The following is a 25,621-nucleotide window of genomic DNA, read 5'->3' on the forward strand; positions in this document are numbered from 1 at the left end:
CTTCCCAGGCTAGAACACAATGGAGCTGTTTGTTTGCTTGTTTGGCTGCTGGCCAGTACAGAGATTGAACGTGGACCTTGGTGTTATCAGTATTATACTCGAACCAACTGAGCTAACCAGCCAGTCCCATGATGGAGTGTAAAGGGCTCTAGCCTTCTAACTTCTGCCTTTTTTGAGAACATGGCCACTTACTCTGCCAGAACTGTGGTATCTCTAGCAGAGTTTGCTAGTTTCCTGCCCGATATGCATTATATGCATTTTAGCCTCCCTTGAGCTCAGGAGTGGCCAAGGAGATGTAAGCAGAATTCATAAAGTAAAGGTTCAGGGAAAACTCTTTAAAGGGGGCTTACAGCTGGGAGGTGCTTTCTCTTGCTCTTGTCCCTGTCTTTTTCTTGCTTCTGGAATATGAATATAATGGCTGGAGCCACAGTAGCCATCTTGTGACTATGAGGCAAACTTGACTATTGTAGCCATGTGCTAAGGAAAGATAAAGGGGGACTGGGTCTCTGATGGCTACCATATCATGGCAGTTCAGAATTGGCTTTTTTAGATTATTTTTATCTGTTACTAGTAGCTGAATGTAATTCCTAATTGAGAAAATTGATATCATACCATAGGTCTCTATTTTCTTACTACTTGTGCAGGTGGCAGAGTGTTCTAGGCATCTTGATACTTGAACAAATTGATCCCCTGCATTGTGTGTGTGTGTGTGCTATAAGTTAACTGGTTTTTAGCAGTGGATTATAAGTGAACTCTAGTAGACAGCAGAGGTTATACATTGTCTCTTTTTTTCTTGGTATTGATATTTGTTCTCTGTCACCCCCAGGAGTTGCTTGAGATTGAAACTTCTCTCCCTCCAGACTTTGAACTGGTGGCTGGCTTAAGGGAGTCCCGCCTTCTCCAGAATAAAGATTTGCTGCTAACACTTGCTCAGCAGCTCTCCTTACCCAAGTTCGTGAGAGTCAGGGACTAGCTTGTGGTTATTTCCCTCCTCCTTGAACCCCCAGAGCCTGCCAAACAGAAAGCGGCACTTTTCTTTTCTTTTAAAAGGTTGAGCATTCTTAATCTGTCCTGTTACAGGGATCAGCAAACTTAGGAAGGATGCCAACTTGCTCTGGTGGCAAAGTCAGCAGGCCTGTGGAAGTATGGCTTCTGAGGAAGGTGTACTCAAAGGAATCAGGTGGCAGCATCCATGTGGCCTGGGTTTTCTCTATGGTCCAGGTGAACTTGGACAGAAAGGAAAAGCAGCGACCAGTTGTTACTTTCTCCTTAGTAGGAATTCAATATTACACCATGTTTATCACATAGGGTGAGTTGCTTTTTCCTGTTGGGAGAACTATTTTTCTATATGTGAATACATAGAAATATCTGTGAATGTGTTCCTATTCAGCAGTGACAGATCGGCTGTGTGAGATTTTTGCAAATGACAAAACATTGTCAGATTTTTCTGTTTTGTTAATGATACTTGAGACCTTAAAATCTAAATAATGTGAGACAGTTACCCAAATAGCAGTAAAGATGGTAAAGCCACAGAGGAAATGCTTAGTGTGAAGGCAAGCAAGCTTGTTAGACTCCAACACAAGAATGATTCAGATTTGCAATTGGAATCTTAAGGGCATAGTCTACCCAAGTATGAATGAATGTTTGTAGCATCAACATCTAAGATCCTGTAAGCTAATTATGGTACTAGTAATAAGTTAGAAAGATCATTTTTCCCCCAGGGTTTGAAGCAGCTTAGTAGCATGTGTAAGAGTGAAATGCAACAGTGCTTTATAGCAGTTTTGTCTCCCTCTTTTCTTTTGCTTTCCATTTCCCTCCTGGTCTCACAAGTTACTTGTTTTGTTTATTTTATTCATTAGCATTTATTGTCATTGTTATTTCCATAATACAGGGCAAGAGTCTTAGACTCAGATGTCTACAGGGCTAGGCCAGTAAAGTTAGTGATGACAGAGTTGAAAATGGTGGGGACTATAGCAAACTGGACATTTTACAATTTTAAAAACTGTGTTCAATGGAATAAACATGTCTGTGGGTCAAATCTAATCTGTGGGCCACTGTTTGTTTGCTGTAATGTAGAGTAAAACACATCTTGCTAAAATGAACTAATTAGTAAGTTGAATGTATCCTGTGTTCCAGGGACCAACCTTACTAGGAGCTCTCCATACATGAGCTGGTTAAAACTCACAACAGTGCTGTGAGATAGGCATTATTGGCCCTGTTTTGATAGGTGAGGAACATGAGATTGGGGAAATTAAGTTAAAAGAGCCAACATTTACATGGTTAAGTATACAGCAGAGCTGAAATGTTACTCCACCTTACGGAGGACAAAGCTCATGATGTCTTCACATCAGGGATCTCAATGGAACATTGGTAACAATAGGTGTCTCACACCTTTCACTGCAGTGTTGAGGGCAGCAGAGCAACTTTTTGGCTCTAGTGTCTCTGACCCTGGGTAAGAAAAAATTTACAGAAGAGGAGGCCTCGCTGAGTAAGGAAGAAACACCATCTCCCAAACATTAGGTGTAGATGGTGAATCTTTTTTCTGTGACTCAGCTATTCTACCCTGCCCTGGGAAAATAAAACAAGAGTTTTAAGTAGTAAATGACGGGCAGGTCTAAAGACAGCTTGTGTAAATGGAAGCAAGGAAAGCAGTCTCTTCTGTTATAATGAGCCCCTCTAAGATACTGTCCTAGGTTATCCTGTTGGTTGGGTTTTCAGAGCAGACTGGTAGCTAATCAATCATGTTCATTGTGTAGGCAATTCTGACTTGGAAGGAATGGCTGCTGACCCAGAAGCCACAGCTTTTGATGAATGGGGCTTCATAGAAGAGATGGTTGAAACATGTAACTAAAATGCAGCCACATGGTAATAATCCACTTCCCCACATGCCAAATGTTTTTTTGGTCAAACTATGCCACCTGAGATTTTACAGAAACATAAAAATCTGTTATTTTTGCAAAGTTCAATGTGTAAAAAGGACCATTAGTTAGTTAGTTAAGCTGCAAGCATTCATTCACTACACATCTTTTGTATACTTCTCATGTGCCTTGAGTCCTGGGGTTCCCCCAAAATAATGGATAAGGTGCCTGTGTAGGAGAGTGTTGTACAAATGCAGAACTGCAAATCCATGTCATTAGTGTGAATGGTGTTCTGAGTAAGGAACTATAGAACCTTAAAGAATGAGTTCTAGAATATTCTCTCAGCATTTGTTCTATTTTTTAGATTATATTTGAGAGTCCCAAAAGAATCACAATTGTATGTAGCGATAAACTGCTTAGTGAGTACCATGCAAATTTAATGATTACTGAACATTTAAAGTGAGGGTTTAAAGGTGGTCCTCAAACAGTGCTCAGATTTGACAGGACGAAGCCATCACACCTGTGCATCCCAATGCCCCAGATCCACAGAGGACCAGACCCAAAGCATTCAGGAGAAATGCTTTGTCTTAAATTAAAGATCCTTGGAGGATAAACATCCTCTATTATTTTGGTGACCTCTCTCTCTACATAAGGGAACTTCTTTTTTTTAATTTTGTAACATAATAAAGAAAGTGAGATTTTTGAGAGAAAGTTTAGGATGATAAGAAAGGGGATATTTTACATATCCCACTGGGTATATATCTGCGGAGGATGTGATATCATTAGCTGGCCTTTTTTTTTTTTTCCTTTTTTTGTCATTAGAATGGGGCCGATCTGTCCCCTTAAAGACCTGGTAGAGGGTATGTTATTGTGATTCTTCTTTAATTACATTGTTAACTCCCCTAAAGGCTAAGGTATGGGAAAAGGTGTATGTGTAGGGAAAGCAAGATCAGTTCCCTTAATAGGTTTATTACATTTTTGAGGTGCAATTTAAGGGAAGGAATGTAAGAATTTTATGGATAAAAACTTCCTAATGGGTAATATTTTCTATCTTTTAAATGTCAGAAAGTTTTATATAATTTAACTTTTAAATATTGACCACTTAAAATTAAAGAAGCAACCAATAAAAAGACAAAGTAGATTTGTTTTTGAACTAAATTCTAAAGATTATGTGGAAAAAAAAAAAGAGAATAACTAGAAAATACTGAAAAAGAAGAGTAATGGGAAAGGCGAAACTAGGCTTACCAGATATTACAAAAATAGTACAACTAGACAGGTCAATTGAACAGAATAAAGACTAAAAAAAGAGCCAAATTTAAGGGAATTTAGTATATGATAATGGTGACCATTCAAATCATAAGGAAAAAGATTAGTTAAAAACTGAGATGAGGAAAACTAAAAAATAAAATGATCTAAAAAATAAAGTTGGATTCCCACCTCTCATTCTACACCAAACAAAACAAAACCAGAAGAATCAAAGACATAAATGTAAAAAGTGACACTATAAAGTACTAAAAGAAGTTTCAAGAAAAAAAATTTAATTTTGTAGTGTTGGAAAGAGAAAATCATTAGAAGTATGACACAAAGTCCAGAGTCATAGAAGAAAAGATTTATGAATTTGACCACATAAAATCAACATATGTATAGCATAAACAAAGTGAAAAGATAAATGACAAACTGGGAAAAAATACTGGCTACTTTTGCTACATATAAAAGTTTATTTCTTTAATATGTAGTGAGCTCCTACAAATCAACAAGAAAAGACCACCCGCCCAATAGAAAAATGGGCAAAAATATGCCAAGTTTTACAGGAAAAAAATGCAAATGACTCCTAGATAAATAAATCTATACTAGAAATATGATTGTACTTATGGAAAATACTAATCGAAACTATAGTAAGATAAATTTTGCACCTATCATGTTGACAAAACTCAAGAAATTTGATAACCCATTGTATCGGTAAGGTTATGGAGAAATGGGCACCTCAGACATTGCCAGTGGGAATACAAATTGTTTCAAACTCCATAGAGAGAAAGTTGGCAATATCTATCAAAATTTCAAATGCCCATACTCCAATGCCCAGTAATTCCACTTCTTGGTATTTATCCTACAAATAGAGTGTGAAAATGATGTTTTCACAAGGATGTTTATTGTACCTTTTCACAGTAGCAGACTATTAGACACAACATGTATCTATAAATAAATTACTGGTTAAATAATTTTTCTTCATATTTAAAATTAATACTATGCTGTCATCAAAAAGAATGAGACAGTTTTTCTATGGAGACTGAAAAGGAATAATCTCAAAAATGTATTAAGTATAAAGAAGCAAGTTATGAAGCAGGATATACACTATACTCATATGTACACACACACATATACATATACACATATATATGAGCATAGGATGTTTATAGATACATATATACACTGTGTTTATGCATAAAACAATGTATAAACATTATGTTTAAACAACAGTGTGAAAACACACTGTGTTTGTGCTTTGATCCAGACTGTCTTTAGAAGCATACACAAGGGATTGGTTAACAGCGGTTGGCCCTAGGGTGACTGGTAGAGGGCAATGGGAGCGAGGCCCACTTTTCTCTAATACTTTTGTGCCTTTTGTACCTTTTGAATTATGTTCACTGAGGGTGTAAAACTACCTAGCAATAAAATATTTTATTTAAGGGCCGGCCCCTGGCTCACCTGGGAGAGTGCAGTGCTGACAACACTAAGGCCACGGGTTTGGATCCCTATATAGGGATGGCCAGTTGGCTCACTTGGGAGAGCGTGGTGCTGACAACACCAAGTCAAGGGTTAAGATCCTCTTACCGGTCATCTTTAAAAAATAATAATAATAATAAAATAAAATATTTTATTTAAAAGTCTAACATAAACAGATGAAGGAACTAGCAATCTTTGGTCATGTGTTAGGACTATTAAATAGTAAGTCATCTGTTTGCTAACAGTTAAAGAAGGGTTATGAGTACAAGGACAAAAAAGAGAAATGCTTATTTTATAAAGATCAAAATAATCTAGTGCTTTACCACCATAATTCAAAAATTATTTTAGTACCTTAATGTGTGTTGTAATAATGTGATGTATAAACACACACCCCTCTCCTCTGCTACCCATCGCAATACAAATAAAGGTTGACTACCTCATTGCTCCTCAACATTTCCTCTGAAAAGCGATCAATTCCCCTGCCTGGCCATTAAATAGATTTTGAAAAACTCTTCAATCCGTATCAGTCTCATATCCTTATTTAGTTCCTCAGATTTGCCCTCAGCTGGGAATTCTGCAGGCAACTGTGATTCTGTTGTGTTCACCGCTCATTTGAAGGGTCCCATCCATCATCATTTCTAGTCCTTTTCTGATGCAATGTAGCTTGTTCTTTGTCTTTCTTAAAAACTGAATGGCTGTTAAATTATCCATTTATCTTCCTTCAGATTTTCTGTTCAGTTTCTCAGGCCCTCTCAGGGCTGTCTTTTCCACCTTGTTTGCTGACTTTTCATTCCATTTCCCCCATTCTTGGAGGCATCTTGGTTCACCATGCTGTCCTTCAAAGCAAATTCTCTGGTCCAGTCTGCTTTCTGCTTGTTTGAAAGCAAGCAGAACTCGCTACTTGTGTAGATTTCCTTTTTACATTGTATCCCTTCAGGAGACCTGTGAAAACTTTGAGATAATGTACTTCAAATTTTATACGGTAGATGGTAGGGTATATTGGGATGAACCCTAAACTGAAGATCAAAAGTCTTGGGTTCTAAACCCAGCTCTGTCACTGTCAAGCCGGGTCATTTGATAGTGAGCTTTCTGTATTTTGCTTTCTTCACTTACAGATGTTCTGCAAGTATACTTCTAGTTAAACATTTTAGTACTACAACAGCATGTTGCTTCTATTTAAGGATATGTAGTGTGTATAATGCTAATGCCTGCACACACATTCTCTCTGGCAGCAGTAGGTCATATTGGTTACAGTATCAGATTTGTGGGCAGAAAGAATCTAAGTCCTGCCATTTACTGTGTGCTCTTGGGTAAGTTACAGACACTCTGTAGCTTTAGTTTTCACATCTGGAAAAAGGAGAGACTCATAGTTTCTAACTTGATGATGTTATGAGGATTGAGTCAGATAATACTTGGAAAGTCTGTCTTGAACAAAGGAAGTGTTCAAGAAGTGTTGTTATAGATGCACTACATCCTTGTGATTCAGGCAGTTTGGCTATTATTATCCAAATCTATAGAGAGATACTGAAGTTTGGAGGTGATAATAATGACAATAACAATAATTGGAGAGCTTTAACTGTAATGTTTACGCTTCCCAAAGCATTTCCACACTTTGCACCTCCCTTGGTTCATTTTCTTGGAAAGGCTGGTAGTATTTATCATCAGTTCTATTTGCTCCAAGAAGAAAGTCTCTTTGTAAGGGCAAAGACCTTTAAAAAAGTAGCAGAGTGAAGTTACTTTCCATTAAACCTACAAGCCAGTGGTGATCACCATAAAAAGAAAGCAGAGGATAACGAGCTTTGGGTTTATAAGTGTGGAGGGCAAGTTTGAAAGAGGACACATAAAAACACTCAGCCCCTATTGCCTCATCTTAAGCCCTCATCTTGGGCCAAAAAAGGCCAAAAAACTCTTTCCTGCGGCTCTCTCTTTGTACATTTCTAGTTCTTTATTTCTCCTTTCTATTTTGATTTTTCAGCTGTTCAGATCACCTGCAGCACTGAGACCTTAGACAACGATATATTAAGTCAAGGACTTGGAGACAATTTTTCCTTTGCTGTATTTTATGGTTTTGTAGCTCATCCCTCTCTTTGCTTGTAAAAGTATTGGTCCAGATGCTGAAACTCCCCTAATTCACTGGGGCGGTTCTGAGCAGCGAGTATAACCTCCCCAGTTTCTCATCCGTGAAATAAAGGCAGAAAGGCTAATGCCTGCCACAGGGCAACTCAGGAATGGTAGGTTATTTCAGGGCGCTCTGAAAGCACAAGGTGCTGAGGAAATGCAAGATCCTACTAGGAGCAATGTGGTAACCCAATCTTTCTTGTTTCGGTCACTCCCCAGTACTCACTGTATTGCTGAGGCAGCCCGTGGGGTCTCTCAGCAGCTGATAACAACTTACACACTCTGCTGCAGCTCCGTTGAGGGAGGAGTTTGGTGGCATTTAGTGTGTGCTGGGCATTGTAGCTAACAGAGACAAAGAATGCAAATAATTAAAGTATGCTAATAAAGGAAGCCCAGAGGATCCCGGAAGCTGGAATATACCTCCAGGGGGCAAACAGATTTTACAAGGAGCATATTATCTGAGCAGAGTTCTAAAGTAAGAGGAGGATTTGCTTGGGGAGAGGAGGGAAAGGTAGGGCTGTAGACGTAGTTGTATGAGCAAAGGCGGGGGCGCGTGGAACACCAGTAAGGCAGCAATTTGGGAAATGGCAGGTGGCAGCTATGGCAAGGGAAGATACAAAGGAAGGAGAGAGAGAAGGGGGGATGGGAAGGTCATATGTGCCCACTTAGATTTTTCCGCTCTAGTAATGGGTAGAGAGGGTCTGAAAGATTTTAAACAGGTGAGTGCCGTGATCAGATCTGCTTTAGGAAGATGGCTCTGGTGGAAACATGGAGGGTGGAGAATGGGATTGTGGGGGTAAGATTGGGCTGGGGCTGCTGAGAATTTCAAGGATCTGAGTGGAGGCAGAGGGCATTGGGGTGGTCAGGAGACCCCTACTAACATAGGGGGCCCAGATGAAGGAGAAAAATCATGACATGGCAAATAGAAAACAACAGAGGAAAGAACTTCAGGCGTTTTGCTCGTTTTACAACATATTTCTTATCTTTTTGATGGTATTAGAGATTTTTTGAAGTTGTCTTTTGTTTTCTGTGTTTACTGAATGCTCTGAACTCCCTTTTTCATGTTTTTTTATTTGCTTTTTTATTCTTTCACCTTGGAGGCTTTCTTCAAACATTCTGTGGCCTTTGTCTGTGGCCTGTATCTGTCTCCATGGATTTGAATGCAAGGCACTGAAAGACTTACTCAAGGCAGTGCGTAAAGGGGGAGGGGGACAGGGAAGTGGGAGAGCTTTGATTGTCAACTAGTGGGCTTCAGTTTAAGGGCATCCTGTGAGGAGCTGATTCATTGATAGAGTCCCAAATCTAAGTATTTGCAGATCTTTTTTCGGTGGCTATTCTCTCTCCCTAGAGGAGAATCCCACTTTTCTGCTACTGTTGGATGCCTGTTGGTGTCCCAGGAGGGCATCTAAGGGTCTAGCCAGTCATTCCACAGACTTTTAATTTCAGCCATAAGTTCTCCCAATTAGGGCTCTCTGGTCTCCTGACTTGGCAGTGGTTGCAGAGGCTCTTTACCTGGCCACGTGGGCTGTGGGAGATTCCTGAGACTCCATCTACTGACTTCCTACCTGTCCTCCTGTTTCCAGGCTCATGCATCAACCTCACTGTTGTGAATTGAATTGTGTCCTCCCAAAAGACATGCTGAAGTCCTAACCTCTGGTACCTGTGAATGTGATGATATTTGGAAATGGGGTCTCTGCAGATGCTGTCAAATAAAGATGAGGTCATATTAGAGTGGGGCCTGAAATCCAATGGTGGCATCTTTATAAGAAGGTCATGTGAAGACAGAGACACAGGGGAGAATGTCAGGGAAAGACAGAAGTAGAGATTAGAGTGAAGCATCTAGGATTGGAAGGAACATCAAGGATTGCTTGCAACCACTGGAAACTGGGAGAGAGGCGTGGAGAGCAGATTATCCCTCAGAGCCCTCAGAAGGAACCAACCCTGCTGACACCTTGACTCTAGCTTCCAGAACTGTGAGAGAATAAATGTTTGTTGTTTTAAGCCACCCAGTTTGCTGTACTTTGTTACAGTAGCCATAGGACACTAATACAGCCACTGCTGGCTGTAACTGGCCCCTCCAAGTCCTGAGTTCCTTCTGAAAGACACATCAACTGGCTTCCTATTGCTGGAATGTTACTTCCTTTCCAGCTTCCAATATCTGAGGATTTCATTTCTACTCATGTTCTATTTCCTTGAGAGTGTATATCTTTTTTTCTTAAAGAAACTAACTTTATTGTTTCTAATCAGACTTAACAGTATTAAATAAGCCAGTAAAATATTGAACAAAGTTGCTCATTTCAGAATTATCTGCTAGAAACAAAAAGTAGAGAATGACAAATTATGACAAATCAACTGAATTGAAATACTTGCCTGCTGTTTCAAAGGATAATGTGAAAATTATGTAGAAATGTGGAAATATGTTATAAACTTTACAATAAATGACCAAAGCAGAACACACTACTGTACCTGGATAAAAATGTGTTTGCACATGGGCAATGGCATGAAGGGGCATCACAGAAACAAGAGAACATGAGGTTCTTATTTCTCCTAAGAGTCTGCTCATGACTACATAGGTTTTCTCCTCATTTCCACTAACAGTCTGTTCAAGGCAATCTAGGCTTTTTCTATCACGCTCCTCAAAATTATTCCATCGTCTTCCCATTGCCCAAGGGAGTTTATATCTTTTAAAAAATATTCTTTTATTGTTATAATATTCATGGGATTCTCAGAAGGATGAGGAGATAAACTAGGGAGGTCAAACCACCATCTTTAATTAGCAACTTTAAGCCACTTTACAGGAGAAAGTGTTAGATCAAGGACAACTTGACATAATATATTTCTGAGAAAGTTTTCTATAATAATCACCTGAACAGAATCCATTAGTCTATTCAGTCTTCTAGGAATTGCTGTCCCTGGAATCTCTTCTGGGGTCCCCCTATCCTCCCTTCTGAAGAATTTAGTTTTATTTTGTAAATGTATAAAGGTAGAATACTGCTGGACAAAATGAAGTCACCTTTCACATCCCCAGGGCAGTATAATGAGAAAAAGCAGCCCAGCAAGACCAAGAGGATTTTCAAAATTCTGGCTCTTCTCTGGATTAACTGCATCACTTAAGTCCATTAGCTTCTTTAGGTCTCAGTTTCCTCATCTATAAAAATTAGACCATAAGGCACTGTGGCATCTGGAATGAAGTACTTTCTTCCTTCATGGAGTTAGGGTTAAATTAAATTGTGTATGTAAAAGCACTTTGAAACTTTAAAACTTCAGCCCTCCTCCAGTGACCAATACAGTCAGTAGTCAATAAATGTCTGCTTCCTGAATAAGTATGTATAGGGATAACCTCCTATCTGTAGGTCTCTAATATTGACCTTCTTTTCCAAAACCTCAGTTCAACAGAAGTCTTTCACTTCATTTTAGACTCTGACTGACTGCTGTGCTGCCATATTGGTTGGTGCACGAGGTTAAGGGCCTGATTCTCTGGTCACACTGCCACACTGCTTACTAAGATAAGGCAATGTGCTTTGAGTGATTTATTTAATATTTATAAGGCTGCAGCTTGGATAATTATATATGAGTCATTATAGCTGAGAATCCAGGAGTGCCTCCTTGAATTCTCTCAGGAAATATTTAGAATAGTACAGAAGATTCTGTTTGGCTATAGCAAAATGAGAATGCTTTATGTTTATCTCATGCCTACTTCCCAGGAGCTTAAACAATGGTGACCCTCCAAATGAACACTAAATTGCAGAATCTTTGGACAGGCACTTGCAATATAAAAAAACAATCATTAAAAGAGGTCTTTATTCATATCCCAGGAAAAAATGCAACTTTTCTTCTCCCTCCCTTTTCTTCTCCTTTCCTCCTTCTCTTCTTCCCTCCCTTCTTTTTTTCCTTCATTCTTTCCTTTTTCTTCTGAGAGAGCCAAAGAACAGAGGGTCATGAAGAAGAGGTAACCTAGCTTTTAAAATATGCTCTCTAGAGGAACTAGAAAGTAACTTAAGGCAACATTCCAAGCCTTGTATGGACTTGGGGTTAAGTGACTCTTAGCTTCATGATTCCAAAGCAGAAATACTTTTAAAAAGAGTTATTTATATTGGTTAGCTCACTAAGGAGAAGTAGATCTTATCTGAAATTCTACCCTCAATACCTTACTAGTGAGTACATCACAAGTCTTCACCAGATTCCAGCATTTTAATACGAATTCATGATGGTAATTTTTGAGCTCATAAGATACATATGAATAGGAATAGACTAAGTACTACTGTATGAAGAACAATTTTTTAAAGTTGCATGAAATAAAACAAATTAATGTCCATTTTATTTACAAAAAAATGTACATACAGCTGGCTGCATTATCAAGTCAAACTCATTTTTGGAAGTGAAAAATTCCCTACAAAAATAAAACATCCTGACACATCAGGTCTTCAGGAAGAATTGTGAGATGTATCACCTGTCAACTCTCATGCACAATGTAGGGAGTGACATGAACTTAAATGCTCTTCTCTTAATCAGCCCTTTCTGCTACTCAGCACTCATCCTACACAGCACATGATTATTTGATGTTTGTATTGATAACTCGAGGATCTGAAAAGTCTTCTAAGTCAAAGAAAGTTTAAATGTTAATCATGATAAATTTAGTATATTTTTTATGTTACAATTTCTTGAGATACGTAAACAATATGTAACACAATTTCTTGAAATCAGTATATGATATATGCTAGCTCAACCTATTAACTTGAATATTAAAATAACTCGAAGACTACATTTTCTGGCAACGCTGAATAAAAGAAAATGTATTTCCTAGCTGAAAAAGTCAACGCTCTGAAAAATTCATGGCTATAAACTGGTCGTTTACAGTAGAATTAAGGGCCAATTCAACCATGATGAGATTTAAACCACTTTCTAAAAAGATATCATAGGCCATATACTTCACGTTATGGGCAAGAACATCGCAGTGCATACTCTGATGAAAGGTTTTGTATATTTATAGGTGATCACTTCAAATGACATTATAACCTTACTTCGTACATTCCACTTCTTAGACTTAATTCTGTAGTACTGCATCCAGTCATTCACTTTTCTGTTTCTTCATTCATTTGTTCAACAAACATTTCATGAGCAGCTCTAATGTGCTAGGCCCTGTGCTAGGTGCCAGAAAGATGGTGGTCCCAAGAAACCAGTCTAATGGGAAAGAGAGACAGACAGAAAGATAATCACAACACAGAATGTTACGTGTGATGAAGAAGATATGGAGAGAGCGTGTGCAATGTTGAGGGGAGTAAAGGTTTTACAGAAGAAGTGGCAGTTAGGGCCGATGTCTTCCAGGCAGAGAGGAGAGGGAAGGAGGCATAGACAGAGGCAGAGGAAGACGGACAGGGTCAGTGAGCCCATGCTTTGGGGCAAAGGCTGCCTGGGGAAGAAATGGGCAGGGTGACAGGAGATGAGGCCAAGAGTTGGGAGTGAGGGGACTCAGAATGAATGAAGGGGCCCTGGCATGCTAAGCCAAGGAATCTGGAAGCTATCTTACAGATGGTGGTAGTAACCTGAAGTTTTTAAGCAGGGGGATGCCATGAGCAGAATCACAGCCACAGCTCTGACCAGCCACCCCTCAGCGGACCCAGTCAGACCCAGCAAGCAGCAGGTGCACCAGGGCTCCTTCTCCCCGAAGGTCACAAAACAGTCACCACCATAGGTAAGTGTCCCTGGCACCTAGATGTCAGCTGGGGAGGAGAAAGAGCTCTGCTTGGGAGCAGTTCAAACTTTAGTCTCCCCAAAGATCTGTTTTAACCAAAAGAGACTGAGACACTTTAATTGTCAAGTTTAATTACCAGTCTATGAACACCACCACCACCCCACCCTGCATCACCACAACTGCAGCCAGATCAATTGTAGGGAATACAGAAAGTTACCTTTTCTTCCTTCCTTCCTTCTCCTGAGTTTTTTTGGTTATATATGATGCCATTCCATATATATTACCCACCTTTGTAAGGACAAGTCAGAAATTTGCCCCAGCTATCTCTTCCTGTCATCCACAAGAATACTAAATGTCATAGAGAAAACACAGGAAACTGATTTGGGTGGTGTCCTTTTTTTTTTTTTTAAAATACCTGGAGTTGTTTTTCTCTCTACCCACATTCCATTCCTTGTAGGCACTTTAAGAGGAGGTGATGTTATGCTCTAACTAGTCACTCCGTACCTCATTACTTATTCTTTTTTTTTTAATTGGACACAAGTCATGAACCATCTGAGGAACAGTGAGTTGTTTTTAACGTACTTTTATCAGTATCTAGAGAAATTGTCCTGCAATAGCACCTTACATCCTCTTTTCCAGTTTATCAATTTCTGACTCCAGTCTCTACAATTTCAGCTATATTTTAAAGATATTTTTCCTCTCTTTTTTCCAGAGAACATATTAATATTGCCTCAGGTGGAATGTATTTTCCAAAACGACCATTACAACTGAAGGCAGGAAAAAGGTCAGTGTTAACATCAGAAGCCCTGCCTGTTGCAGAAACCCCATGACATTTTAATAAAGAGGCACTACTCTTACTGAAATTTTCCTTCTCTTAATGGAGAGAGAGAATTATTCTGGTTAGATGCTGTCCAGGTCAAGCCCTTTTGCATTATCTGTGAGAAAATCCACTCCAAAATCAAAAGCCAGTTTGGAATAAACTATAAATCTGATTATGTTCCTAATAAAAATTAAATCCCTTGATCCTTAACAAACAGAAGATTTATAATGCTTCTGTGCATCATTGACATTCTAGGTACACTGAGGTTTGATCAAGTTGAGAATGAATATAAGGGGCAAAAACTCAGCTTGCTATTGCAGAGAGCAGCTCAGAATGATACTGTGACACAGAGTTTCTGTTTATCCCTAAGGCTGGTGCAGCAATGACTTTGAAGTTTGATGGTGTCTTTTTTTCTTCTTCTTTCTTACTTTTTTTTCCTCCAAAGATGTTGAACAGCAGGCTAATGGATCCCCAGCAGGGTGCAAAGACAGCAGAAAGCACAGGAATCAGATGTCAATGTATTCCTCTGAGATACCCTGCTAGGACAGAGCTAACTAACCAGGGCGTTAGTCTTCTCTTGGAGAACATGCTTTGATGGTTCCTTGCCCACTCTTGGCTTCCTGTATGCTTCCTGGTTAAAAGGCTGTCACAGATAAATCATGGCTTTTGCCAATTAGGGCCATTTCTTTTCTTTTTTTTTTTAAAGAAAAGTTTGGAACTGTAAGATTAAAAAGATGAATATACTCACATAGAAGCGTATGTATATAAACATGTCATATGTCCTCATTACGTAACTCTCCATGGATCTGAGGCTGTTCCACATGTGCCCTAGCCACCTGGCATGTTGCAAGACCTAAATCAATGCCAAAGCACTTGCTCTCTTTCTCCACTTGAGATAGAATCAGTCATCCTCTCTGGCTTACCACATGTATGGTATAGAGGGCCCAGGAATCTTTTTTTTTTCCCTGCTTTATTTATATATTTTGATATATTTTCTACGAGGCACTTTCAGTCAATCACTAGATTATTGAGGTAACTTCATAATGAAGAGATTTTGGAGGAGGGAGAATTCCTCATTTTCCCTCACCATAGTCACAAACTGACTGGAAATTGAAGTTCTCCCAGAGATAAGAGCTTTGATTTTAAATGCAATGGATATCCAAAATGTACCGGTGTGGGTTCCCACTTAGGCACACAGATAAGTAGCCCTTCAGGCAGCTGAGAGTAGCGATAATCTTTACCCTTTGTCTGGAGGAGAGACAAAACTCAGGAGTGCAAGTGGAAAGTGCTTTATCTATTTTGATATCTGACAAGCATAACCTTTTCAAAACCATGAAGTAAAACCGAGTTACCCAGTGAAAGTCAATGAAGTCAAAAAGCTGTACTAAAATCCTACTTGCATCTACTGCCCAGCTGCAAACTCCCTGCTCTGTCCCACTACTGCACAGCAGCCTGGCCCTACAGTGCCCTTGGTTAGCTCCACCCTGTCCATGCTGCTCCACCTGCAGGAGGATTCCAGCCCTATGAGAATCTGTTTTAGGCTCTGCATGAGAGTTCTTGCCACCCAAGTCTGTCCCCCTCTAGGGGCCAGGGCCTTGGCCATCAGAAGGGGCACCTTTGTCTCATATGTACTATTCTGTATCCTTTTGCCAATGCCCAGACCAATATAGCAAGGCCAACTGGATTCTTATGCTGTATATTTCAGGCCATACCGTTTCAGGCCACTTGGGATTCCTGACACCTGCACATTTCCCATTTATTTGCTTTCTATCCTCTCAGACTCGTTATCGTTGCATTTTTATGTTCAACCCCCCAAACTGGTCTTCCAGCAACAACCTGAGTTGCCTCAAATGCTTTGTTGCAGTGACTTCTGTCACATCAGTGACTTCTGTCACATCAGTGACTTCCATTGTTTGTCATTTTCTCAAGATGTTGTGTCTTCCCACTAATGGCAATTTCTCTCCACCAGTGGATTCCATTTCAGTGCTGGAGCACCAACAATGAATGTGAGATTATCTAGTTAAATAGCGAGGAAAAAACTCACTGCATGAGATAAGGAATCAAAAGGCAAGATTTTCATCCTCTGTGAAATGAGAAGATACAGCAGCAAGTATGAATGTGAGCTTTTACAAATAGCTCCTTCCACATTCTCTTATAGAATGATATGCAGTTAGTTAGATAATAAGAACTGGTGGAAGAAATTTTCATCAGAGGTGGAGTGGGGCAGCAGAAAGGCCACTACACCAAAACAAAGGTCATGGATGAGCAAGACACTCTAACCCAACCATTCTATATATTAATATATGTTAATTTCCTACATATGAAAATAGCAGGTGTATCAAACCTCACAGATAAGCAGTAAGGTAAAACATATGTGAAAAATCGGGATGCTATATAATGTGAGGTGATAATATTACTACTTAAATTCTAGAAAGTGCTATTTTCAGTGTCAAGTAATTTCCTTTTTAACCTGAAGACTTCAAAGTATTGAATGAGCATGAAACAATTGTGAATCAGTAATGAAACAATTAAATTAACATGAAAAAGCACATGAGGAGATATATATATATATTTATATTTACTGATCACATAGGAGGAATGTGTAGACTTCGGTTTGCTCCAAAGTAGCTTTGCAAACTAGTACCAAAAATTAATCAGTCTTCATTCTCCTAAGCTTTACACACAGTAAAAGGAATTTATTAATTGGAAGAATAATTTATTCATCCCATTTATTGCCTAAGTGTGCACAGGAAACTCAGTAACGTTAAAAAAATAATTCAGTGAGGGTAGTCAAGGTCAATTTAGCAAAACAAGATATAACTGATCCAACAGCTGTGGGCCTTACACATGGGGTCCCAGCTTATTCAGAGACATAGAGGATGGGAGGAGCAGACAGGAAGAAAAGAGAGCTGAGGATCCCCTTATAGTAAATTGTACAACATTCTTGAAAATAATTTTAAATTATTTTAAGACTTTATTGGCCTGATTTTTGGCTATTATGTATTTGATAGATAATATAAAACAAAAAATGAATTTACTTTTATTTATTTAAAAATTACATTTACATCTTCAAGACAGTATTCTAGCTTTTTTTCTTTTTCCAGAGCACTGTGACAGGCCTCAGCAGTTACTAAAAGTGCTGAAAATGAAGTGGTAGATAAGCTTGAAACTTAATGATTGTGAAGTCCTTAAAAAACAATACTGTGTTTTTAATGGAGTCACACAGAGTGAGAAACTAAAGAGGTTTTGCTTTCCCTGCATGCTTCTCACTTTGAAGTCAGAAAAGAAGTTCAGTCTGATTGAGCTAGGTGGGGGGTTAAAGAACTCACCAGGTTTTACACATGAAAGCAGATGCTTACAAGGAGAATTAAAAGCCAATGTACGCTAAACTGTTAGTGTTAACTGATGCCAGCCCTAATCTGTACTCAAAAAGTGGAGTGTGCAGAGTCTTGCAGGCCAGGCAGCAGAGCTAGAAATCATGAGTGCATCTTGCTCAGCACTCATTGGTTGAGATTTGTCGCATGCATCTCAGACAGTAGCAGGTTTTGAAGATGCAAGATGCTTCACAAACCCCCTGGGCCTAGACCATGAGGTCAGAGCAGAAAACCAAGTTTCATGGAACCCTCATGTCTCCCATGATATTAATAAAACTAAAAGAAAAATTGTAAAAAAAATAAAAAGGATTGCTGTGGTCAAGTGTGTTTAATAAATTTAGAGTTAATTAAGGTGAAACATGTTTCTTTCCTGAAAGATTTCCCTGTGACTTCCATATTTTAATGTGTGCACGGGCCACCCCTATACAGGATCTGAACCCGTGGCCTCGGCGCTACCCGCACCGCGCTCTCCCGAGTGAGCCACGAGCCCGGCCCCAAAAGTGACTGAAAGTGTCTTATACACACTCTTCCTTTTCTGTCATGATGCACAGACCCTCCCAAATCAAGATTACCTGATACAAGGGCATGCAGATGCTATCAATCCACTCCAATTGCAATCGAGGCAGTTCATCTTTCCGGTTCCGATCAAAAATAGCCTAGAATGGAGGAAGAGAACCTTGCTTTATTACACCGGAGTATTTCACAGGTGCTGTGTCAAACACTTTGCCACAATGGTCCAATTTTTACCAACTGAACACTTCACAAATCACAATCAATCTTTACACATACTTTCTTTTCCTTTATCTACGATGAGAAATAAAGTATTTTCACTTCTTTTTATGAGATTTGTAAGAGAATTTATTTGAACTTTATAGCATGCAACTCCTTGGGGCCAAAGTCTGTCTTCAGATATAGGTAACTGCTACTAAATCAAGTCAGCAGGTCATTGGGAATTGGGTACAAGTCAAGGGTAAAAGTATATGTTTTATTGCCACAAAAATAACATAGGGTTTTATTTCTATAGCAAGAGTGTGGGATAGAATAGGATAGCTTGGAAAAGATCCTTAAAAACAATTTTTTAAAAATTTTAATTTGAATTTTTCATTGGTTATGAATATTCATGAGATACAAAGCTGATTGTCACCCCTTGTGCCCAAGATGTGAAGGCCAGGTCCATAGTGGCAGCATGCCCATTACCAGAAATTGCGATTGTACCCCGTGTCCTCCACCCAATTATCCCCAACCTCCCTCCCTCACCTTCCACCCCCACTCCACTTTGTATCCCTAGGTATGCTCTCTCCCTCTGTAAGTCCAATGCACCACTGTGCTCTTTCTTTCCTTCCTTCTTTCTCTCTTAGCTCCCACATATGAGTGAGCACATGTGGTATTCATCCCTCCATGCTTTGCTTATTTCACTCAACATAAATTTCTCCAAGCTCATCCATGCTTTTGCAAATGGGACAATTTTATTTTAAATAGAAATCATTTGTACTAATTTTTCAGGGTGGGATGTTGGTTTGGTAATTATTCATATTTTTCAATAAGGTTCTGTCATTAAAAAAACCCTAAATATCTATCATTGCATGGATGGTAGTGGGAGGCACCCATTCTCTATTCCCAGCCTTCAAACTTTATGGTGTTATAATGTTTGAGATAATTTAGGTGTGTTTTTGAGAAAAAGAAGTGACATATTTCTGTTAGGCAGACTAAACAAGGGAAACAACCCACTGGATTTGGAGGGTTAAAATAGATTCCTTGAATAAACACTGCCATTTCTACTCCAGTGAGGACGTCCCTCCACGTGTTCTTAAGGAGGAAGGCCAGGGTCTCAGAAACTACCTTGTGCCCTTACTTATCTAGAAAACTGGGTTGCCAAGTTACAACTTGCCCTGACTTATTGTCTTAGGGTAGGTTTTGCCTTTCCTCTACATAACTTTTGGCATCCACGTCATTTTGTTATCCTTATAGGACATGAGGGCAGATCCAAGCCATTTCCTTGGTCCAGAAATGTTGGAAAATCCTGTATCCTTCAAACTGAAGTATGAGACTGGGAGTGGGTGGGGCAGAAATCCCTGGTGCCAAATCTGAGGAAAATATCTCCAAATTAGGGAGAAAGTCACTGAATCCGACAGGCCTTGCTCATCCTTGTCTTGCGATGTGAAATGTGAAATATCAGGAAAGAGGACTGGAATTCAGAGAAGACTGTGAAATACACTGGAGAAAGGGACAGTTCTTGTGAACCATGAACCTTAGTCCAAAATGTTCCTTTGAAAAATATTACTCTGTTGTATTTTCTCTCTAGCTCTCTTTGATAGATGAAATTTTATTTAATCACTCTGTTTCTGGTGGGTATTACAAAGTTACTTTTTTTCTTAAAACTCAGTTGTTTTTAGTAAATTCACAGAGTTGTGCAACCATTACCACAATCAATTTTAGAACATTTTTACTAGCTTAAACAGAAGCCCCATATCATTAGCAGTCACTCTTCATTTTCCCCCAAACTCCTAGCTATAGGCAACCACTAATCTACTTTCTGTCTCTATGGATCTGCCCATTCTGCACATTTCACATAAATGAAATATGATATGTGGTCTTTGTGACTGGCTTCTTTTCACTTAGCATAATGTGTCCCAGGTTTATCCTTGTATGATGCATCAGCACTTCATTTTTATTGCCAAGTGATATTCCATTGTATAGCTACACCATGTTTTATTTATTCATTCATCAGTTGATCGACATTTGAGTTGTTTCCACTTTTTGGCTATTATGAATAATGCTGCTATGAAAATTCACATACAAGCTTTTGTGTGCATACATGTTTTCATTTCTCTTGGGAATATACTACCTAGAGGCAGAGTTCCTGGGCCATAGGGTAACTCTATGTTTAACTTTTTGAAGAACTGCTGAACTATTTTTCAAAACAGCTGCACCATTTTACATTCCCACCAGCAATGCATGGTTTCAATTTCTCCACAGCCGCACCAGCACTTGTTATTGCAGTGGATGTGAAGCAGTATCTCATTGTGGTTTCAGTTTGCATTTCCCTGATACCTAATGCTTTTGAACATCTTTCCATGTGCTTAGTGGCTGTTTATATATCTTCTTTGGAAATACACCTGTTCAGATCCTTTTCCCATTATAAAAATTGAGTTTTCTGTCTTTCTATTGTTGAGGTATAATAATTCTTTTTACATCCTAGATACTAGGCTTGTATCAGACATATGATTTGCAAAAAACTTCCATTATGTGGGTTGTCTTTTCACTTTCTTGATAATGTTCTTTGATGCACAAAAGTTTTTAATTTTGATAAAGTCCAATTTAATTTTGATGAAGTCTAATTCAATATCTCTGGACCAACATCCCTGGGCCATTTTATTTTCTGTCTTTTGTGCTGTTGGCGTCCTTTCTAAGACAGCACGGCTAAATCCAATCCAGATTTATACCTATATATTCTAAGGTTTTATAGGTTTAGCTCCTACATGTGGGTCTATGATCCATTCCGAATTTATTTTGGGTTATGGTGAGAGGTAGGGGGCCAACTTCGTTCTTTTGCCTTCAAATATCCAGTTGTCCCCGAACCATTTGTTGAAGGACCACCCTCCCTCTCCTCCCCCACTGAGTTGTCTTGGCACCCATGTTGAAAACCAGTTGACCATAATTGTAAGGGCTTGTTTCTGGATTAGTCACTTTTTAATTAATGTGCAATGAGAGAAAAATGATGTGAGGGAAATAACTCAGAGCCCAGTGCTGGCATTTCACACATGCCCACAATGAAAGCACATTGTCCTGTGCTTTCCCTTTACAGCATTTTACATCTTGTAATTGAGTATCAGTGATTATTTAATGTCTATATTTCCCACCAGTGGACCCGGTCCTGGAGGGCAGGTAAGACGTGCCTAACTTTCTGCTTGACACGTAGAGGTGCTCAAGTATATTTTATTAGCTGACTCATTACTTCTAGTATTAATGCTCTAGCCACGGTCCAGATTAGCCTTCATCTTCATAAAGTTACTCTGATGACTTCTAGGGCCATGATATCTGAGGGGGCTCCAGGATGCTTTTCTTCCTAAATAGCAAAACATAATGGCCATAGCAGGTGTCAACTCTGGGAGAATACATTTCCAGACATTTCTGGAAAAGGACTAATGAGGGACAATCCTGCCAAGGCAGCCGGACCTCTCCTGAGGAGATGGTCATCAGCTGTGTTGAGCAGCCTTTTGTGAGGGAGTTGCATTTAAAGCTGTGCTTCCAACATGAAGTTAATTGCATTTCTGTCTTCAGAGAACATCTTACCTGAGCATAGAGATATAGGTTCCTGAGTGCTGGGCCACTGCACCCGCCAGCTAACTGACGCTAGTAATTTACTCATATTTTTTCATTTAATTAAATGACCTGTGATATTGCCGCATTGTAAACCCTTCAGAGTATGCCTCTGACACAGTTTTTAAAAGTGGAAAAAAGCTTTTATTTAAAAGCAGATATACGGCTGAGAGAAATTTGGGTTGCACTAGGTTTTACATATTAACGATATGTATCCCAATCTAATATCTTTATTTTTATAACCAAATTTGGTGACATCACCAAAAAAGAATAAAGGGTTCTGAAAACTGTATAAATAGACATTGCTTTGGAAACAAATAATTGATGTGTGTTTCAATCTATGTAGTCTTCTGACCTTTTGTAGGTAAGCAACCAATTAAGAATAGTCAAAATTAGAAAAATTGCAAGTTCTGACTTCAAACAGGTAGATATATTCAAGATAGGAGATAGTTCTGCTGCTTTTCCTTGCTTTTAAATGCCAGCAAAACAGGCTGTCTTAAAACTTGAAGATCTTATAAATACTTCCAAATGTTCAAGACTCAGTTGAATTGAATCCTATAAACAGACATTCTTGACAATGGACACAGGCCTTGAACTTCATCTACCATGCTGTGCCAGGCCTTAAAATACTTTGCACTTCCCTCAGCGTTGTTGGGTTATATGTTTTTAGCTAATCATTCATTAGGAATAAAGAGGCTGCCCCCTTCTTGAGGGTCATGACATTTATGTCTTTGTATCCTGATGCGTAAAAACAGCGTTATCTTGAGCCTAGAGAAAGCATTCTCAAATAATAATTGAATGGGTGAGTCGAGTGTAAATAGCATCCCAATCATGAGACCCTAGTTCCCCAGGTGAAACTGTTTATTTTGCAAACAAAAGAAACAGAGATTTGAAATGATTTGCTTTTGGGATTTGGAAAAGTTTGAAATTGGAAAATAAAATCTATCTCCTCACGGCTAGACAGCTTTCCTTAATTCTTTGGTGTACAGTATTTCTCTTTCAAAGTAGGCACGTATGAAACGCCAGCACTGGCCTCTGAATTATTCAAACTCCACTGTGCACACCCTCCCTGGTGCCTACTTCTCCTGCTGTGGGTGCTCAGGAAATGCTTGTTTAAGTGGCTCACCACTCTTAATCAGAAACCTGGGAATAAGAATGTTTAGCATTTAAGTTTAATTAAAGTCTTAAACTTCCAGGAGTGCTTCCTTAAATCCATTCTCAGTCTTTCCCATCTTAAAGTTGTGATTTGGAGGTATTTTTGAACATGTCATTCGAAAGGGTAAATACGTGATAGTAAAGAGATGAACTTACTGAAGGAGTGAGTTTGAGTTCTGATCTCTCCCGATCTCCTTGTTCAAAGAACTCACTGGTTACAAGTTCAGCCACCTGAAACATATTCATATGTTAGTTTACAGTTATGTGTAGTTTGTCATGAGATTCAGAAGTTATTTCCAGCTTATGTATATGGTGATTATCTTCAACACAATCATTTAAAAAGCTTATGAGGAAGTACATTAACCTTTCGTGCTTGTTGGTATTGAGAATTTAATCAATGAAATGGATATCGTTTTAATCAGGAGAACTTGTGCCAGGTAGTTTGAGATGCATGCCAATAGACAACCTGCCACACTACAGCTTCTGTGTTCGGGATGAGGTAACAGGTTGTCAGTTTCAAACTAGGAAAAGTTCCTATACAGAAAAAGGAAGCAAACATTAACTTAATAATAATTTATGCTATTTTATTATAATATGTAATGATAACTTAGCCAACTTTTGGTTGTTTCTGTGCAGATTCTTTGTTGCATACTTATTTGTTTTGGTGGCTGGCCAGAACAGGGACCCAAACCCTTAGCCTCAGTGTTACAAGGCTATACTCTAACCAACTGAGCTAACTGGCCAGCCTACTGCACACTTTTATCTTAGCCTGACTTCATCTTGCCACCACAACAACTCCTTAAACCCTCCCTGCCAATATCTGCATGTACTCTGCAAGGAACAACCCCAGGGCATAAGCCTCTGCTTCCTATTGCAGAAATCAATCAAGAAGCAGGACTAATGCTAGAGTCACTGCTCGTACCATCCTTCTACCCTATGTCACGATATAGTTTGAGGAAGGTGATTTGGTCTTCAAGCTATCTGGATCTATGTACTATGAGTGTTAATTTATGGTAGGTTCTAGTTGGTACAAGAACAATAGGTGGTGGTGGTTCTACTCAAAACCGCAGAGAACTGTATTTTTCCACTTTTCATTCATTAATGTCGATGATCAGCAGCTACTGATCATAGCCAAGCTAAAGACATTTTTTTTTTCTCTCCAAGCCTGCACTTCTCAGGATTGTTTGTGGGAGGCAAATTGATACAACAGATAAATGTTGAACAGGTGTTTTCAACAACTCTGTGGTATGCATCTAGGCAATCTCTAGGATTTCAATTAGCTGGATTTACGAAATAAAGAGTAACTTGCTGGCAAGAAGGCCTGGATCCCCAAACTAATTTTCCTATATTTCAGACTCTAATACAGATTAGGTTCTTGAATTTGGCAAAGAAGATATGGGTTTCAATTAGGTCAAGTGCATAGAATCAAGATAATTTACCTAAGTATCTCTCAAGAGATTTTGTCAACCATGGATCATAGATAAAACTTAAACCCAACATCAAACTCAGACACACACACAAATCTGAGAGTAGCAAGTATGTAGTCATTTACAAAGACATTGAATGTCTAGTAAGTTCAGATTTCTAATATTTCTAACAAAAAACTTGGGTCCCTTTCAAGAACTCAACAGCATAAAATTAGTTGGAACTGACTCAAAATTACCTTCTCCCCAACTTCTGGCTATAATCGCTTCACGTGTTCATTTTTCTGTTTTCTAGGCCTTGATTCAGTTCTCTCCAGTCTCTGACACTACCTTTCATTTCAGCATTCCAGGCTTCTCTCTTCTTTCTCTGGCCTTTTTTGAAAGAAGAAATGGTCCCCTAAGGGTATGGCCTCATTTATTCTGTTCCCAGGACTCTCCCTCAGATTGCTCTGAAGCTGGGCCTTTTGCATTAAAGGATGTAAATATGCGCATCAGGCACCTCAAGGAGGTGGGAGTCCTGCATAGGTCTCTAGCTGCTGGAGAGCGAAGAAATTAAAACAAGATCCTGCACTTGCTCTTTCTAAAGTGGCCCTTGGTATCTCCCCTGTGTTTCTTTCACAGCATAACGTGTACCATGGTTTTGTTTGTACTTAAAAACCCAATTAGGAACATTAAGTGGCTCCTGATTGAATTTTTTATTAAAGAAGGAAACTGAGATGCTAATTAGTCCTTAGGGGATCACTGGTGAAACCCACATGCTTACAGTCATGTTTGTGAGGAAGGAAAAGTGGAATAAACTCCAGTAAAAACAAAAACAGAAACAGTAACAAGCATTTTGAAAGGGAATTTTAAAAAATGAACATCCAGGAAGTTAGAAATACATTTATGTTGTTAAAAGAAGGTTCTCTTGTTTTGTACAAATGCTTCCTAAAATCAAGAAGTGAGTATATTTTTAAAAATATCTTAACCTATTCAATTTAGAGACAGACAAGAATAAAATCTCCAGCTTAGAATGGTGACAAGATTTCTGATGAAAACATTTGGAAAACATGGTTTTGTGTTTTATTTCCCTGAATTCTTTCTTACATTTCTTCACTTAGCAGCAAAACCTCACATCCTAAAAATAAGATAATATT

The 25,621-nt window shown here is 38.9% G+C and overlaps 1 protein-coding gene across 1 annotated transcript in view; it reads right to left on the reverse strand.

Annotated features, from left to right (window-relative positions):
* The window catches only part of PDE11A (phosphodiesterase 11A), a 393,277-nt gene that overhangs the window by 12,428 nt on the left and 355,228 nt on the right, over positions 1 to 25,621 (reverse strand). Inside the window, exons 18-19 of the mRNA XM_063110282.1 lie at positions 23,218 to 23,292; positions 18,159 to 18,242 (exon numbers count right to left, since the gene is read on the reverse strand). Of these exons, the coding sequence (XP_062966352.1) occupies positions 18,159 to 18,242; positions 23,218 to 23,292 (159 nt within the window). The remainder of the gene's footprint in view (positions 1 to 18,158; positions 18,243 to 23,217; positions 23,293 to 25,621) is intronic.

This window comes from Cynocephalus volans, chromosome 1, assembly GCF_027409185.1.
Source record: "Cynocephalus volans isolate mCynVol1 chromosome 1, mCynVol1.pri, whole genome shotgun sequence".
NCBI lineage: Eukaryota > Metazoa > Chordata > Mammalia > Dermoptera > Cynocephalidae > Cynocephalus > Cynocephalus volans.